Here is an 18,355-nt window from a genome sequence, read left to right on the forward strand (position 1 = left end):
CAGCTCTCAGCCTCTTGCTGAGTTGCAGCGTGGGGATCACAGGCTGATCCTGTCAGGGTTCCAATATCCTACTGCAGCAGCTTGTTTTCTTGGCCTGAACAATTTTAGCCCTTCTGACTTCAACTAAGAGAAAGATTTAATTGTGCAGCTAAAACTAATCAACAAGTTTTAAACATCTCAATCTTGAAAACAGCCCGAATTATACACATCTTTAATTTTAAATCCCTAAGATATGCTAAATGGGAAGCATTGAGAAAACTTAATTAGTCTGCCTGCTTCTTCCTAGAGTTCCTAATTACTGTAGGTACTTTTCTTGTCCACCAACACTGCTGGCTAGATTTTAGGGCAGATGTTCTTGTGCAGTCATCATTAAATCACAAGCACTGGATGCTGTTGAAGCCTCCAAGTGCTCAGCATTTATGTCTTTTATTTCAGGATGCTTCAGGGAAAGAAGGAATCATCACACAGTTAAAAATGTCGTTTGCTTTCTGTATCTTTTCCATGCAGCTTCTCTTTTTCAGTCAGACAAACAGCTGCCAGGAAATTTAAGGGTATAATGCTTTTGAGACATAGTCCTCTGTTTTTGAGAGCATTATCTCTGATTAAAAACTTTTTCACTCAGAATACTCAACCCAATGACAATTTCATTGTTCCTTAGCCCGAGCAGTGACTTCAGGTTTCTAATTAGAGAGCAAGAGGGAAGGGACTGCCTGTGGTTCCTGGAGCCTGAGCTAAGAGTGCTAAGAAACACTGTAATAATTTAACAGGTATGAGAGCTCCTGCCTGCTGAGCTCTCCTGCATCTGTGGGAATGGGCAGGATCACTGCTTTGCCCATGGCTTGTGTCAATCCTCCCCAGCTAGATCCATTTTGGTTTCACCTCCCTGAGCTCTGGGAGTTGTGGTTTGGCCCTTGGCTCCAGCCCTCATTACATTTACCTGAGCAAGAACATCTTTCCCCCAGTTTTAGGTGTAGAGCATCATTTTTGCAGAAAAAAAAAAATTGTAAGTGTTGAATACGTGTCCCCATGAGGAATAGCATTATTCCTTGCCTTTTGCTGCCTTTTTTCAGATGATTCACTTTTTCTTTTGATTTGCACTGTGTTTTAAATTCATTGAGATAGGGAAAAGTGTGTTTGCTCTTCTACTGTTTCAAGGAGTGAATGTTTGGCACTCCATTTACTACAATAGACAGTGGTAAAAACACTCTGGGTGCCTCATCTAATTCCACAAAAGCCTTGGGCTCTCGATACACAGCACAAGAATCTAATTATTAAGTGGTTATTGTTGTCTTCTCTACTACACCCTATTTTTCCAAACCTAGAGCCACCTTTGGAGCCACAGGAGTGAGCCCTGCTGGCAGTGGTAGGATGCAATGGCAGCCTGGAAACAGCTTGACTGTACTCACCTGGAATGAGTTACTCATTTAAAATCTCACTTGTGTGCTTTTTGACCCTGAAATGAATATGTGACAGGGGAAATATTCTCTTCTTCACTCAATGCTTTCTAATTTCAGTGGCTGCATTTCCAAAAAGGTTGTGCTTTTTCTTTGCCTTTTCTGACAAATCTGATAATAGCTAAGGCTAAGGTTAGGCTACCCAGGAATAATGAGACTTACCAGTTTTTCTTCTTTTTTTCTTTCTCTTTTAGGAGTGAGAAATGGAAACTATTCAACCAATAAGCATGCACAATTATTTTGCAATGATGGGTCTTAAAGCAAGAAAAATCATCCTTTTTTTTTTTAACTATCAGATGCCTGTTAGCTTTAAAGTGAGGATGTAAAAGTAAAGGGAGGATGTCAATGTAAAATAAATATTGGCCAGAGTGTAAAAAATTTTCATTCAGCTTATTTTTAGGTAAGGTTTATAATCCCAGTTTTACTGAGTATTTGTTGCAGCCCTTTGAATCTATAGCATGCCATTCTTTTTTGCAAGTGTGCATTTGGCTCCTGAAAGGTTTTTAATTATGCGTAGGTTAGTAGATATATATGTATATAGATGTTAATATTTATTTTTATGTATCTTCTCTGTAAAAAGAGCCTTCAATTTATCTATTTGAAAGGAACCAATAGTCTAATGGTATTCTGGTGATGAAAACTTGCATTTGGGGAGCATGTGTTTCTCCTGTGGATGGCCAGCATAGCAATGCAGAGATTAAGGGGTTTTTTTAATGAATGTATTGAATTCTAGCTTCTCTCTATTAAAATAATTCTAATCATTGATAATAATCTTGCTTTGGGCTGCTAACCATCATCATCACTGGGTCTTTTTGTCCCTTTGCATTAGTCTGTAGGTGGTATCTGAATGTGGCAACATAAACAAGTTTAGAAGAGTGTGCTTGTGCTTGATTTCTTTAACTAAATCCAAATTGAAATTACTTCCATTTATACAGCTGTACATATTGCTTTTAGTTGTAGTATGGACACAATATATCAGAAGGATGGTGGGTAGCATTTAAACTAATAGAGGTGTATTTTCTTTTTAGTGTGTAGAGTTTGGTTACTGTTATCAAATTATCTGCATTTGTTGCATTATACGTAAAACATGGTGTCTTTTGGAGTTCCTTAAAAATTTCTGTAAAAGTATATAATTTTAAACAGGCCTTTTCAAGTTTTTATTAACAAATGGAGAAAAAATATACATTGGTCCTTGATTTCTGCAAAATTATGATTGTGATGGAGATAATCATATTGGTTCTGGAGGAGGATTTTCAAAGCTGTACTCAGCAGCTTGGCACTCATGGCAGCTGCACTCACTAATGCCTTGTTCTGTTTCTGTACACTTTCACCAGTCAGTCCTTGCTTTCCATGTTTTAAATCAAGCCTTCAACCATATAGGTTTAATTTGAGCAAAACCAAATTAAAGCCCAACCTAATAAGAAAACAGCATAGTAAAGCATAGAATGCAGTAAGCCTGTGCAAATGCTGTTTGCACTTATTGATGTGACTGAGGATCTTTCAGTGAAAGCAAACAGGTTAAACTTTCAAGTTGAAATTAATTGTCAGCTTCTCTTAGTGTTCTTCCTGAGCTTATATGCTTTTTTTTTCCTCTTCATATATTAGCATTATGACAAGCACATTTGCTCTGTGGCACAATAGCTATCACAGCAACTCAAATTTACAGGCTGGAAGAGTTGTGCTAGTTAGGGTCGTTGCTTTATTTGCTTTGTCTTCTTCTAGGATTAGTTCTGCTCTGTGGATTAGCCAGAGCCCATGTACAAGGGGTGATACACTGCCAAGTCAGATTAGGTGTGAGGAATTTCTCTACTTCCTTACTCTAAAGGACAGAAATTCTTTAATTTCCCCTTTCTTTTCCTAATGAAGCCCCATGTAATTTCATGGAACATTAAAACAGAGATTCTGTGATTGGGAAGAACAATGTTGCAGCAGGTGTCTTCACTGTACCCTAATTTTTTTTTTTTGAGTGTGTTTTCTTTTGTAGTTTTGCTGATAAAAATATTCAATCTGTTGCTTAAAAAATTTAATAAATATTCATTCCTGCTACTTTGTGTTCATCACCCACTGGATAACATGATTTTAGGCTAGAGCAGAAAGGTTTTGGGGTTCTCTGAACCCTTATCCCAATGGTCGCCTGCAGCTTGGGTGCTCTGCACTATAGGTGGGCCAGCTGAGAAAGGTGTGAAGGGAGCAGTGGTAGTGCAGTGCTCTTCTCCATTTCACATGCCTTTTGCAACCCCAGAAATTGTCCCTGCACCTGCAGGCTTTGTGGCTCTCAGAACCCCAACCCGAAAGACTGAAAATTCCCACATTTGAATAGTCCTGAACCTTGCAATAAGCTTTGAACTTTGTTTCAAGAACTTTCTCGACATTTCTGTTATTAATGAACTAGCTAAATATACACTGGTTTGGAGATCAAACGCAAAAGATAATTCATCAACAATATCTGGAACATCTAACGTGTTATGAAATAACTTACTGGTTTAAAACTCAGGTAGGAATTACTCAAGTAACCACAGATATTTTAAAAGATATTTCTTTGTTGTAGGCATAGTATATTCTTCCAGCTTTGTATAATGGTCCTACATCTGAAATCCACCATGAACTTGAAGAGTTTGATAGTCTCAGTGGGGTGTAACAATAGAGACAGTAAAACCATGCTCATCTTGTGGGTGTGGTTGAATAAATGCAGTTTTGGTTTCTGTGATATAAAATACAATAGACTTGTAGTGTGCTTAGGATGTGTTTTACTTTAATTAGGTGACTGATTTGGGAGTTTGGGATTATTTTTCATAACTAGTTAAGCACCAGAATGCTCATTAACTGGCTCTTTCACCACCATCTGGGCAGAAAGGAGCTCTGCTTAGTTGGGTCCTATGGCCATTGGCATTTCCAGTAGTGGACTACTTGGTGGGAAGGCTCCTGCAGGAACTTTGTGATTAAACCTCCAGCTGTAATCATATGGAGGAGGGAAGGCTACAGCAAATGAGAACCTGTGTGTTTCCTCTCTGTCTCCAGCATCCTCTAGAAGAGCAGGCCTAAAGGCTTGCTTTAAACTGTTTGTGAGTTTGGCTAACAAAATAGCTCAATTTCTTGTAAAATTAAAGGAAGCTTCTTGAATGGATTGAAAATGCAAATGAATGCAGACAATTACTGCAAATAGAAAGGCTACTCAAAATCTTAACAAATGGGTCATTTTCATATTTCTCTCTCCCCACATGTGACTTCTAAACAGTCTAGAGGGTGTTTCTTTCCACAGCATTTCTGGGGTGACTTTGGAAGTTGTTGGAACAGGGTGGAGTAAGGGTCTAGCCCTGGGTATTAGCAGGAAACTCTTTGGCTAGCAGAGAACATTGAAGAAAGCACTTCAATAATTTGGGTTTCTAAGCAACCCTATAATGTCAGCTACATGGTGCAGTTATACAGAGAGTATAGAAACACAGAAATGCATTTGGTCAGGAAAAGATGGTTCAAATGGGTCCCAATATTCACTTGACCCTTTTGTGTGACATTTAAAGCTTAATGGCATTAAAATAAATCACATGCTCAACTCAGTATTTAACTGCTTTACTGAGATGAGACATAAACAAACACATGAAAAAGAATTCTAAATTAGAGAAACTGCTGATTTTGCAATGACTTTCATTCCACTTACAGTGTCTAAAAGAGAATGCAAAAGATAAGGGATTTATAAATCCAACAATCACTTTTACAACTTTTAACTTTTTAAGTAGTCTCTGCATAACATATGTAGGTATATACATAATTTTAAAGAAATCACAAATTAAGTAAATTATGTTAAAATATACACAAAATCTACAAACATAAACAGGCATATAATACAGGTACATAATCCTTCTAAATTTATATGCTCTAAGTAGGGGATCCCCTAATTAGGGATCTGTGTTTTAGTTAGCCAGGTTAGTCACAGAGCCAGAACACAAAAAGTTATTTAAGAGTCCATGTTGCTTTGGAAGAAAGATGTCATGTCTCACCAGTCTAGCAAGGCATTTTCAGAAGAGTTTGTAACCATTTCTGTAGCTGGATCTGGTCAGTGAAGGATAGCTGAGTCTTCAAAAGCCCCTGGGTCAAAGACTATAGAGGAAGAAGGTGCTGTGAGGTGAGAGGTATTTTCCTCCTTTGTGGTAAATACCTGATTTTAAAAAGGTAGAAATAAATTGTCAGTCTTCTTAATGGAAAAAGTCTTTATTAGGCTACCCAGTCACCTTTCTTTGACACTTTGGATGTTCACAAAACTCCATGATAGCTGCAAAGGGAGTGAACAGCAAGGATAGCAAGTTGGCAAAGTTTGCTTCAAATATTTGATGTCAAAACTAAAGCTGACTGTGAGAATGTGACAGTAATGTTATAATAGAAAATATATAAAGAGTACAACAAGCAGTGACATTTTTGTGTCAATAAATGCGGAGTGATGCAGTATAGGAACTATGGATACAGAGCAACAGGATCCATGTTATCTTCAAGAAGAATGATCTGGGCAATCACTGTGGATAATTGTGTGAAGTTGTCAAGTCAATACCCAGGGAAGGTAAAAAACACTGTTTCATGCAGCTGAGGAAGGAAGGAAGAGAGAAAAAGCAGAAAGGAGATTATGTTGTGGTGTGCTGTAGTCACATCACGAGTCCATTCATGTGCTGCTGTTTGCAGGCAGTGCTGGGCTTCTCATCTCAGGAACAGTGAAACACATTGGGTGAAACTCCCTTTCCCTTAGGAAATGGAGAAGAAGAATCACCAGAAGCCTGAAGAGATACTGAATAATTTTTGCAAGAGGAGGATTATTCAGCTTGGGAAAAAGAAGCTAAGTTAGGTGTGATTAAACTGTATTAAGCCACCAGTGGTAGGAAGCTGAATGAAAAAATGGAGGATGCTGCTCCTACAGCTCACAAAGTGAGAACTGTACTGAGCCCACAGGACATGCTCAGGCACACCATGCATTGCCACAGAGCTGTGGGCAGAACTGTAAAGAGGTTCAGGAATTAGTGATGAGTGGGCCTGTGGAGGATCTCTCTATCCCAGAGAGTGAACCTGCAAGTGGGTTCAGGCAGCACCAGCTAGGGAGACTTACCCTCTTCTCTTTTTTATTAAAAAAAGAACCTTGACAATTTAAGACAGAGGTTGGATGAATGGAGGAAGAACTTCCAGTGCTTTTTACTGTTGAAGGTTTATCTGGGGTTTTGTGGAGTTTTTCCCAGTCAAGGGCTGTTTAGGATATTATTTTAGACTCTAGCCAGCCTGTGCTCTGTGAAGTAGAACTGCTTCCTTCCCTGGCACATCATTTCACAGCATTTCATGCAAGTTTAGGTTGGATCCCCTGCTGACACTGGTCCTCTGATGCAATAAGTGAAAGGTTAATGCATTGCAAAAGTAACTGTGATAATCCTGAGCTGTAATTTAGTCCGTTTAGTGTATCCACAGGGCTCATTCTGAAATGCATTAAGCAAAACAAGAAGTAATGCAAACTTCATATTGTCTCCCTTATACTGTAGTCTCATTTAATTAGTCACTGAAACAACCTCCTGAAAGCTTTCCCTGTGTCTTGTTGTTTGAATCATGAATTTTAAAGACTTTTGAGAGAGTGGCTCAGGAGGTGAAACAGCAGGGCTTCTGATGTCATTTGTAAGCTCTGTACTGGAAACTATTTCAGTGTCAGTAGCCATGAAACTCAAGCAACTTAGCCTATAATTTCATCATTTGAGACTAAGTGACAAGAAAACTAATGCTGTCAGTGCCCCACTAAACAGCATTAGCATTCTCCATTGCCTCTGCTTAGCTGGAAAATGGATATGGGAATAATTGGCATTAAAGCCAGCTGTCAGCTACAGGTTATCCCACAAAGGAGGAGGTTCATATGGCCACCAAAATACATGCAAGAGATGCCCACAGTAATTGGGTTTTCATTACAGTAGTGGTTCTGCAGACTGGGGTTAGGCAGGGACAGCACACAAAACATCTGTCCAACACCTAAAACAAGCAGTCAAGCATTCTACAGGGCTTGAAGCAGAAGAGATGTTGAGGTACCTATGGAGCATTCCTGCCAGCTCATCCTAAACACAGCTACCATTGCAGCAGATTTACTCCTTAACCACTTGAGATTTGTGACCTGTTGGGCTTTAGAAAGGCACAAAACAAAAATAAAATAAGAAATTGTGTTCCTGTTTCTTTCTTTCATCAGTTTTTCCTTTTGTAGGTCTTTGGCACATCTCCTTTGAAGAAAAAGCCATGTGTCTTCTTACTTCTGCCCTGAAGTTTTGACCTTTCAAAATGTGTGAGACAGAAATGCTCCAGCTATGAGAAGGGAGGCTATTGATTCTATTAATGTGTGCGAGGAATAGAATGCTCTGAAATCCTGTGTTTATGCTTTCCTGGTACAGTTTTTAACTGCATAGGAGATTGTGATATGTCCCTTTGCCTCTTCTTTCATTATTTTTGAGAACTTGATGTAAAAGAAAAAGACGTGTATTTCATCAGGATTTGCTTTATTTTTAAGTCATTAGACTTTTAGTACATTCCTGAATAGTGTCATTGGCATGAGAAAGGTCTGAGATTAGAATAAACTTGAAAATTAAGTAAAAGCATTTTCCCTCTTAAAGAAAAAACAGGAAACAAAATCAGTATTTAGTAAATGGAATAAAAAGAATCTGTCTTTTATAGCCAGGGAAATCACTGCAGAAATAAAAATAAGGTTTCAGGTCAGGCATCTGATATCTTGACATCTTACTGGAAGCAATCAATACCTTTGAGAGCATGTAGGTTTGTCTTGGCACAAAGGTGAAGCTCAAACAGGTACTTGGAAGATGCAAGCAAAGCCCATGTTATAACCCCTTTCTGTTTGTAAACTTTTAGAAACATTGATCAAATTATGCCTTGTTAAGGCATTTCCAACTTTGCTGTTAGGAGGTAGTACAGCTTACTCAACAGGACACTGGCCTCAGCTCAGATGTCTGGCATCTATTCCTTTCTCAGCTGCTGTGAGAAAATGAATCTGTCGTTTCATCTCTGCATGCCCCTTTCATCCCTCAGTCCCTCTTGTCTGTTTAGAGTGTATGTTCTTCTGAGCTGGAGTCTTTTCTCTTTGGAGAGGTGTATATATACCACCCACATAAAATAATGGAGTGGCAATTCTGTCAGGTCCTCTAGGGACAGCTATAAAATGAAACCTGAAAAAGTTACACACTTTTTCATAAACCATTAGCATATTAACTTCACTGTCTACGGCAACATACATGCAGAGGTCAGTATCCCAGAGATCTAGCTGTGATACTGAAGACCCAGGACACCCAAGAGAAGTTACAGAAACAGTGGGGATTTTCCCATTGTATCTGAAAGATTCATGGCATAGCTGTGAAGTTCACTTGAAAGCCAAGGCAACTGGGAAGCTATTGATAGGGCTCTGTAGCAAACATGTATTGACTCCATAACTCAAATTTGACTTCTTTTGGCAATTAAATGCTGTTTGGGGTATAAAAAGAAAAGAAAAATGTAGGGAGGAGTTTAATGCAAAATGTTTTAAGATGTAAAATTACTTTGAAGTTACTGCAGTAACTCTTGAAGATATCTGTGTTTTATGGAACACAGTTTTATGAGAACTGCCATTGTAATCTGATAATCATTATCTGCTTTTCCAGTCCTTTTTTTTTTTTGCACAAATGACAGTAATTTGAATGCTCAAATATCTGGCAATAGAGTTTCATTCTAGTTTTGACAGCAGTGCTTATGAAGGCAGTAGTGCCTTACAGAGTGTGACAAGAAGCAGTGGTCATCATTGACATGTCCATCATTCATTTTGTGGTTCATGCATCCTTTTACATCAATAGCAGCATCTCATCTTCTTAGGCTGGCAATAAGACCTTTGTCAGTTTATTAATGTGTGAAGAATTGGTGTTTGATATGACCACATTGTAAGGAAATAATATCCTTATAATTAGCTAATGAGTGCTTGCATTGGGCGTTTCATGCTAAGGTCAGAAGCTAGAAGGGATGGAGTGTTTTTCAGAATTCCACAATATGTGTATATTTTCATCAAGTTCATTTAGTAATCATAGCTAATTACTAAAAATACATGGTCAGTATGAATGACCAAAGCAGCTGGTTTTACCTGCCTTATGCAGTGCATCAAAACAAGTATGATGTAGCTGGTTATGCAGAGAATCATCAAATGAGTTCAAGACAGGAGTGAGTTTGAATTGAAGAATTTTTTTTTAATGTTATGTGAATTCTAAGAGATGTCTGAAAGACCCAAGGCACCATGGATTAGAGTGCCACAGGATGGCTGAGTTTGGCAGGCACCCCTTGAGCTCACCTAGTCCAACTCCTCTGCTGAAGCCGGGCCAGCTGTACCAGGTTGCTGAGGACCATGTTCTGTTGGGTTTTGAATATCTCAAAGGATGGAAGCTCTGCAGCCTTTCTGGGCAACTTGTCCCAGTGTTTGACCCTGGGGGATCACCAGTGGCACTAGATAGCTGCTGATGTAGTAACATGCATTAAGTCAGGTAACTAAGCTGTGCTAAAGAGGGTTTTCTGTCACCTTGTAATGGTGCTATGAATTATCTTTGTATGATTTTATTGAAGCTGTAAATTCTTTTTTTCTTCAGTTTTTAATTTCCAGTATTTTTGATGCACTCTAGTAACACATATGGCATTTTTGACAGCAGTTTTCAACATTCCCTCTTTTCATGCCACAGCACCTATTGTATCCAGCTAGAAGCACTTTCTCACTGATCTCATTTTTGGTCAGCAGTGTTCCTCATGTGACTTGCATCACTGTAAAAATGAACAGACTGGAAAAGGACAATTAAAGAGGGTTCTTTGGCAGACATCACCTTTTTTTTCTTTATGGCTGCTCTGCAAATGCAGGAAAAAGAGCAAAGTGCATGAAATGTGACAGCTTAGCACCTAGCCCATCTCTTGGTTTTCTGTTCAAGTATTGGCTCCAGCTGGAAATCAGAATTAGATATGTGGTACACACCTTCATAACACCACCCAACTGAGAGTTTTTAAGTACCTAATTAAAGCTTATGGGCTCTTTCAAGGTTGTTTGCCATTCCCTTTCTAGGTGGCTAGCATGGACATAGGTGAATAATTTATAGGTCTGTGAGCTGTGGCTCTTCATCTCTGTTACTTGACTCCTAGCTTGGTAAAAATAAGCCTCCATTTGTTATTGACTGTTGTTCCTGAGACAAATGTTACATAAGAACAACAACAAAACAACAACAACAAAAATTGTGCTCACAGCATTGCTTCCTCTGTTAGATTTTTAGAAAAGAGGCTGAAGGTCCCTGTGGACTTTATTGAGGTAACCCAACATGACTCAGTGTGCAGGACCCTGCAGAACTTCCCTCTTCATGGTCATCTGCAGGGGCTGGTCTCATGGATGCATTTACTGGTGAAAGGCACCTGTCAGTGTCTCACTGAGCCTGGTGACCTCTGGCAGCAGAAATGTCTGCAGGCAGCTGCCATCAGCATGGAGGAGCCTCAAGTTTGAAGCAGGAGACTTCCTTGCAATGAAAATTGCTTTCAGTCATATTTGTGCCCCAGAGTGCTTCATGTCCAGAGGTTTGCGTGAGGCCCTCAGGTGTAAACTCTTCTTGTGCTCAAAGCCATGAACATGGATTTTCACTTTAGTTTCCAATTACAGAGGATAAAATTATTTTCTTAGGGTTTTTCCTTAGTTTCTCAAGATGTTAGCAGGTCACTGGTTTCAATGCTAACCCACAAGATGACAGAGACTGCATGGCCAGTTTGAGAACCTTTTGATTTTCTTGCACAGTAATTGCTTGATGTCAAAGTCAGTAATTTTCAGATTTATAAAATCAATTCAGAGAAAAAAAAATCTTTTCCAGTGTTTCAGAGAGTTAAACATGACAAAGCAAAGGGTGTTTGTTTTTGTTCCACTCACAGGAATAGAGTGCTACTCTGTAAATCCGTAGTTACTCTGATTAGCAAAATTTCTATGACACAATCTGGGCAATTTTTGTCTTACAGAAGTGTTCAAAAACAGTAATGGGGTTGCCTCAACAGTTTAACTTGTAATATGTCTGTAGTGCAGAAGTCCATTGGTTAAAGAATTTACCATTGTTCAATCCTTTCATGATTGCATATATTTAAAAGGATTCAGAAGAAAATTGTAAAAGTGACTGTGACTCGACATAAATTTAATGCTAAAATTATTAGAACATAATTCAGCACCTGTAACCTACCCAGTGACTTGTGTGGGATTGCAATACTTCACATCAGGAACAAAGAGGTCATTTAAGATGAAGAAGAGCTTCTTAAAATGAAATCAATCACAATACTGTATAACCTTATGCTGTAGCATTTGGTCTTTCTGCTTATCATCCTTCTTGTGAAGGGATCTTCACCTTGGGTGGAATTAAAATGCATTAACTTTCTATTCCTTCTCTCTAAAATAGCAGTGAACTGAGCCATCCAAGTCAGTCCCCATTACAGCAAGACAAACCTGCCTGTTACCCACAGGGAGAGCTGGGCTCTCTGAATGATTGTTTGAGTGATCAAAAAATATGTATTACAGGAATGTGCAGTTATGCTGTGGGAAATTTTGCTTTCATTCTCTTCAAAGGCTTCAGGCATCTCAGGAAAACCAAGAAAAATCATAACAGTAAGTCTTGCAAGCACACATGAGTTTATCAAAGCCTTCCTCATCTGATACTGCTTTCCACTGCATGTAAATAAATATATCAATAATTTATGTACTTCATCTTTATAGTCAAACAGTCCTGGGTTTTTTTCCTTCTTACTTGGTATGGAAGGAGTATCCTCAGTCTGTGTTTCTGCCTGGAGCCCATAGCTCTCACTTGTGAATTCACACAGTTCTCTGGGTTTGTAGACCAAGAAAGGAGTGAGTCTTGTGCTGAGTCCTTCCCTGGGAGCTGTGCACCTCCTAGCCCTGGTCAGGGAGCAGGACAAAGGAATCAGTGCAAAGGAATTGCAAGCAGTGAGTGAGTGTGGTGGGGGAAAAATATTAAATTTACTTAATATCAAAATTTGATGTGGAATTCTGTTAATGATGGAATGGTTGTTGACATTACAACAAAGCTGAAGGAGGCTGATAAAATTGGAGGAGAGGCAGAGGTAATGAGCTGGGAAAGAAGGAAATTCAAGGGAATAGGGGGTTAGAGAGGGTCAGTGGGTACTGGAGCAGAGAATAGCCAGGGTAATAATCCTCTGCCAGCATCTCTGCTGCAGCTCCTAGTCGGGTGGCAGCTTCTCCAGCTCATCTTGGCTTTGGTCTGCCTTGAGTGATGCCTTGCAAGCACTATTTGTGCTCCCTGATCCCACCTGGCTTGGGGAAAAGTAGTCCTTTCCCTGCCCAGGTGGTCCCAGAGGGAATCAGTTGTTCCTGAATGGGAAGAACTGTGATTTCACTCAACTTCCTTCTGTCCCAGGTGATGAGGGCACCTGACTGTGAGAGGAACATAAAATCCTGGGCTACCTGGGATACCCCAGATTATCTGGAAACTTGTTCTGAAACAGCACATCCTTGTGATGTATTGGGGTTCAAAAGCAGCAGCTAATTCCAAAGTGTTCCCCAACACAAGTAACAGCAAGGAAAGGATTCATAAATCAGTTGTAACTCATCAGTGGAAAACAGGGGAAGTGCTGCAGTGGAGTTACTGTAGGGATTTTCCTGCTTGAACTCTGTTAGTTTCAGAAGAAAATGGATGCATACTGTTGCTGAGGAAACGCGTCTCCCAGGGGAAGCTTGGCTTTTCCCCAGTGTGAATTTTTGCTGCCTCATGGTCACACAAGTCAATTAACCTAAAACCTACAAACTGCACATGGCACAGCTCTGTACAGTCATTTTATTTCAAATGCATTATGAGTTTTATACAGTTGCATGTGGCTTTAATCATTAACAGCCAAGGAACAGATTCAAGTTTATATTCCTCTTTAAATATTTGTATTCCTGTAATGGAACTTTGCCCATTTTTCTCTGTAGGTGCCAGCTTGCGTAGTGACATCAATAAATACTTCTGGTTTCATCATTCTCAAGGGGACACGATGACAGTTCAGGATCCAAACCAGATGAATCTCTGTGCTGCTGTTTGGACTGTTGTCTCCTATGTAATTGCTGACATGGAGGATATGTTGCCAAGGTAATAAAACAGCAAGAAAGAAGATTTTTGTTCTTCAGTAAAGATCGTAAGTCCACTAATGCATGTGGACTGCAGCTGTAGTAAATTCTGCTACCCTTGGTTTTCTGCTTTATTATTATATCTGTTTTCCTCAAAGCACATTCTTATGCATTCCTTCTTTTTGCTGTTTTGATCTCTTCCACTTGTGATTTTCACTTAAATGTATTCGTTTGAGTACTTCCTATATTTCAGATGAAGATATGATACCTCTTTGACTATGAAATAATAACCATTTGTATGCACAGTGATCTTGTGCAGCAGGAAAATTATACCAAATAAATTTTTTGCATCAGACTGGTGTATTGATTTTGAGTACATGTTTATTGGTTTTGTTTCCGTCTTTCATTCTATGCATTGGAATTATGTACTATTAACCAAACAGCTCTTTCTTTTCACTGTTTTAAAGTAATCCTGTAGTTTCTAGAAGTTTTCAGGTTATAGGACAAATCAATCTTGTCTTTTTGGTAATACATGGTAGAATGGTTAAATTATAATCAAAATGCTTAAATAGTATAATAGCTTAACTCAGGTCCATTTTTAGGTCTTATGAGAGGTTCACCAAAGACTCAGATAAACCAGGCCACAGAGATAGAAAGCCAACAGAGGATTCCCAGCTCTCCTGTGTTTTTTTGGGTACTTCCTCATGGAAAGCCGTGTGTGTCTTTTTCTTTCTCATGGAAGACTCACCATTGTGACAGGCAGAGAATTTCATGTGGCAGTTTTCTATGAAATGCCATGCTTCAGAAACAGCACACAGCTGTGATTTGTGACCTTCAGTACTTGCCAGCTGATATCCAAACAAAATGTAAGAGCAGATTGTGATTCAGAATCCTGAAGCCATTCCTAGCTGCCCCTGGCTTGCAGGGATGGTCTCCCATGCTGAAGCTGGGCTAGAGGATGCTGGTACAAATTTACTTTGATGGGGGAATTAACCTGGGAATTTGATTCTTATATACTTTGTTGGTTTGGGGGTTGGGGTTTTTTCCTGCTTACTGAGATTATGAATATTCAGATGAGTTTCAGCCATATCTGTAGGGATATGAGAAGGTACATCTGGTCTGAGGGAATATTTTAAGGCGCATGATTTCTACTCATTTCCTTGTGACGTGATCCTCGTTTATGATTTTAAATTTTACAACAAGCAAACTTAGTGTGTGAATAACTGCTGCAATGTAGTCAGCACCAAACAACTGATGTTACAAACATGGAGCATTATACCAAATAGCAGGCAGTCCCTAGTGCTGTTAATCAGTTCTGCTGTTGAGCAATAGCTGAATCGTGAGCAATTCATTTTTACAGAATTCATAATCATGGTATCTGTTTACTGTGATAATAGCTGTTTTCCATCAAATTTATTAACTATTTCAATATTCCTTCCAAATCATTTCAAGAGCATAAAAGCTGCCTGGAGATATGCCACTCTATCTTTCTACAGAAAAAATATTGAAATAGAGTTAGCAAAGATTTCCTCTGCTTTCAAGGGGTGATGCCTGTGTTCCTTTTTGCTTGACAAGAGCATACTTAGAGGTGCTCACCACTGACAGATCCTCAGCTGTCTCCAAATCCAGCTTTTTGTCCTTCACACAATGTGACTGACTGTTTCCTGAATAGTTGTTCCATATTGTTTTCCCTCAGGGTATGAGGCTTTGTACATCAGAAATTCAGAAGGATGTTCTGTGAAGTTACCTATATTGTTGCAAATCTTAACCTGTGCTCTCTTGGAAATGGTGTTTATTTGTGTTTTTCTCCATTGCCTCAAGTCAAACGGAAAATCTCTGGAGTCAAGAATACTCCTCTGCAGAGGAGAATAACACTACAAGTGTGCACATGGCACCACAGCACATGTCAAGATGTGCTTGTCAGCTCCTAAGCAAGAAAATTAACCATTCCCAGGCCAAAAGCAATACAACTATGTGAGATAGACTGTAAAAATTAAGACCATGGTGCCCCTGAAGAAAATGTAACCTTCATGTCAGCTTCAGATACACAGCCCTAGAGAGAAGCATTGGTTTTGGAAAAAAAAAAAGGTCAAAAATCAAAACTGCCTTTCTTTTATTATAAGAATAATAAAAATAAAATATTTTATTTCTGAGATTGAAAAACAAAGATTCTTTTTAACTTGTAAAACCAGATTTCATTGAAATAAGACATTGATTCTCCCTTTTTTTTTTCCTGATGTGTTTTAGTTCTCAGACCTATCTGTCCGTAGTATTCTCCTGGTAATCTACCTGTTCAGATGTACCTCCCTCAATACTTTCCATAAACAAGGAGATGCTAATAAATTTCTTTTCTTTCCAGTGGGATTTTGTACCATCTGTGCAATAGCTTATCTTTACCACTGCTCAGTGTAGCAATTATGTTATTCCAATTAGTGGCCATTAAACATGGATCACTTGGTCAATTTTCAATTCAAGAGCATTTCTGAGGTGATCCAGGTAAGCCAACATAACTTTTCCCTCCACTCATATACCATTAATCTTTGAGAATCTTTCTCAACTTTTAATTGAGAAAGTAGTAGTTTAGGATATTATTTGTAATATTATTATTATTGTGAGGGTCACCTGCTATAACTCTGTGCTTATCATAAGTAATTTCATAATGTCTAGGTCAAAGGGACTATGGGTACATTTCCCTCCAATAAACATTTGGGGTTTTGCCTGCAAAGATCTGTGAGGTGAGAGCTGAAAAAACCAGCACTAGTATTTAAATATATGTCAAAAATTTAAATTTCAGATAATAATTTTCCTCAAGGTATTACAAAACTCTTGCATCTCCTGAGAAGGGAGGCCCCTGGTCTTCCTTTCAGCTACAACTTGAAGCTTTCAGACATAGTTACAGAGGGATGAGGCCAATACATAATTCATTTACCTGACTAGACTATAGTACAAATGCTGATGAAAAATCTGTTTTCAATACTGTATAATGTAATGTAAGTAATTTTGCCAGTAATAAAAGAAGAATTGTAGGGTAGGTTTGCTTTTGTCCTTCCTTGTGCCAAGACAATAGTGACACTTCACTGTCTCTTTGAATGATTCTGTTCTCTGTGTTCTCACAAGATTTGTAGCTCCCTTAAAATAATCTAAAACAAGGAGAGAGTTGAAGCAGTGCTGATTCTGCTGCTCCATTACAAACATCCTTGGCTGTGTATTTAGTTAGTATGCTTTCCCCATAGCGATTTGAGACACTTCCATTTACCATAAGTAAATATCAAACTGATCTTGATATCTATATCTGTCTCATGAAATATACATACCATCTAAATGTGCCCAGATGATTAATTTACTGCAGTGTAATGATTAGCATAAAAATCTCATCACTGCACAGGATAGAAATGTTGCCACTAATTGCTGGTTGGAGTGAACAATGTTTTCTGCATAGAAGTTAATGATGCATTGCAGCTCTTGAATGGGAAAACTCAACACTTTCTGGGAGAGAAGATTTTTTCCCCTTCTTTTCTGCTAAATGTTAGGAGACATTGATCATATGTAACAAAAAGGAATAGATATAATGTGATAGATATGTATAATAGAAAGGAAATTACACCTTTTGTAGTCTTCTGTCTACTGCAAATACATGGAAGCACTGTCCACACACGCACTGTGGACCTTTTCTGGTCATTATTTCTGGAAACTCCAGCTGTTTTGCACAAAGGCATGGCCAGCTATGGGGCTGTGATTTGTGGTTACAAGTGTTTAATAAGGACATTGTGCTAGCACCTGATTAAGGTTTCGGATGCCTCTCTTCTTGATAATCGTGTTTGCACTTGGAGGAGGGGCCTTGATGACAGCCTTACATCCAACCCTGTGTCCAGCTTGCAGTTTGATTTCACTGCAGGACAGGTCAGCCTCCTGTAGTTTATGTTAGGTTTATGTCTTCTGGAGGGTTTTTTATTTTGTCCTTTATTTCTCAGCACTTGTACTGTGCCATAGGTAATGGGAATGACCAACTGACTGAAAAAAAACTCTGTATTTTGTGTATTAGGGCTCAGGAACTGTGAGATGCAATTGAGATGACTCAATTGCACATAAGCACATGGTAGAGAGTTCCATCAGGGCCAGCATTTGCAGTATCACTGACCTCTGTTGCTGGCAGACGAAGCTTTGTAACTAATGCAGTGAATTTTTATCAGTAGTCATGGTTGTCTCCATAACTGTGTGAAAATCAGGCTTATGAAAACTAAAGAGGGAAGGCCTGGAAGAGGAACCACAAATGCCACAAAAAGAGCGAGATTATATTGACTCAGGAACTGTGGCTTCAAGTACCAACGTTTTACTCTGCTTTGCTGTGTGAGTTGGGGAACACTACTTAAACCTCCCTCAGTTCCACTGCTAAATGCTGGTAGTGGTGTTTGGTGCTGGTGTTTGGTGTAGCCTCATTTAACAACACTGTTTAAAGATATGATGCAAGTAAAATCTAATTTCATAGCAGAGATGAGGTTCAGTTGGAGGAGAGGAATAAGAAGTAAACACCTTCCAGGTCCATGAGAATTCACCTGTAGACTGTGTCTTTTAGTAATTAGTTTGCATTCACAATACTTGCATTATTCACATTATTTGCATTTACTATTTGACATTAAAAACAGAAAGAAATTTTGCTCCTTCAGATACTGCTGTTTTGAAATAGTCTTTCTTTGGACATCAGGCATATCAGTTTTAAATTAATGGTACTTTGCATCCAGCAATGATGTGGCACAATTATGTGTGCAAAATGGTCACACAAAATGCCATC

The 18,355-nt window shown here is 38.9% G+C and overlaps 1 protein-coding gene across 1 annotated transcript in view; it reads left to right on the top strand.

Annotated features, from left to right (window-relative positions):
• CPQ (carboxypeptidase Q) overlaps positions 1-13,914 on the top strand; it is a 146,707-nt gene extending 132,793 nt beyond the window's left edge. The window contains exon 8 of the mRNA XM_054292136.1: positions 13,432-13,914. Within this exon, the coding sequence (XP_054148111.1) occupies positions 13,432-13,592 (161 nt within the window). The 3' untranslated portion in view covers positions 13,593-13,914. The remainder of the gene's footprint in view (positions 1-13,431) is intronic.
• Positions 13,915-18,355: the final 4,441 nt, after the last annotated feature.

Source organism: Melozone crissalis, unplaced genomic scaffold, assembly GCF_028551555.1.
Source record: "Melozone crissalis strain CALT ecotype California unplaced genomic scaffold, PUWL_Pcris_2 ptg000002l_1, whole genome shotgun sequence".
Taxonomy (NCBI): domain Eukaryota; kingdom Metazoa; phylum Chordata; class Aves; order Passeriformes; family Passerellidae; genus Melozone; species Melozone crissalis.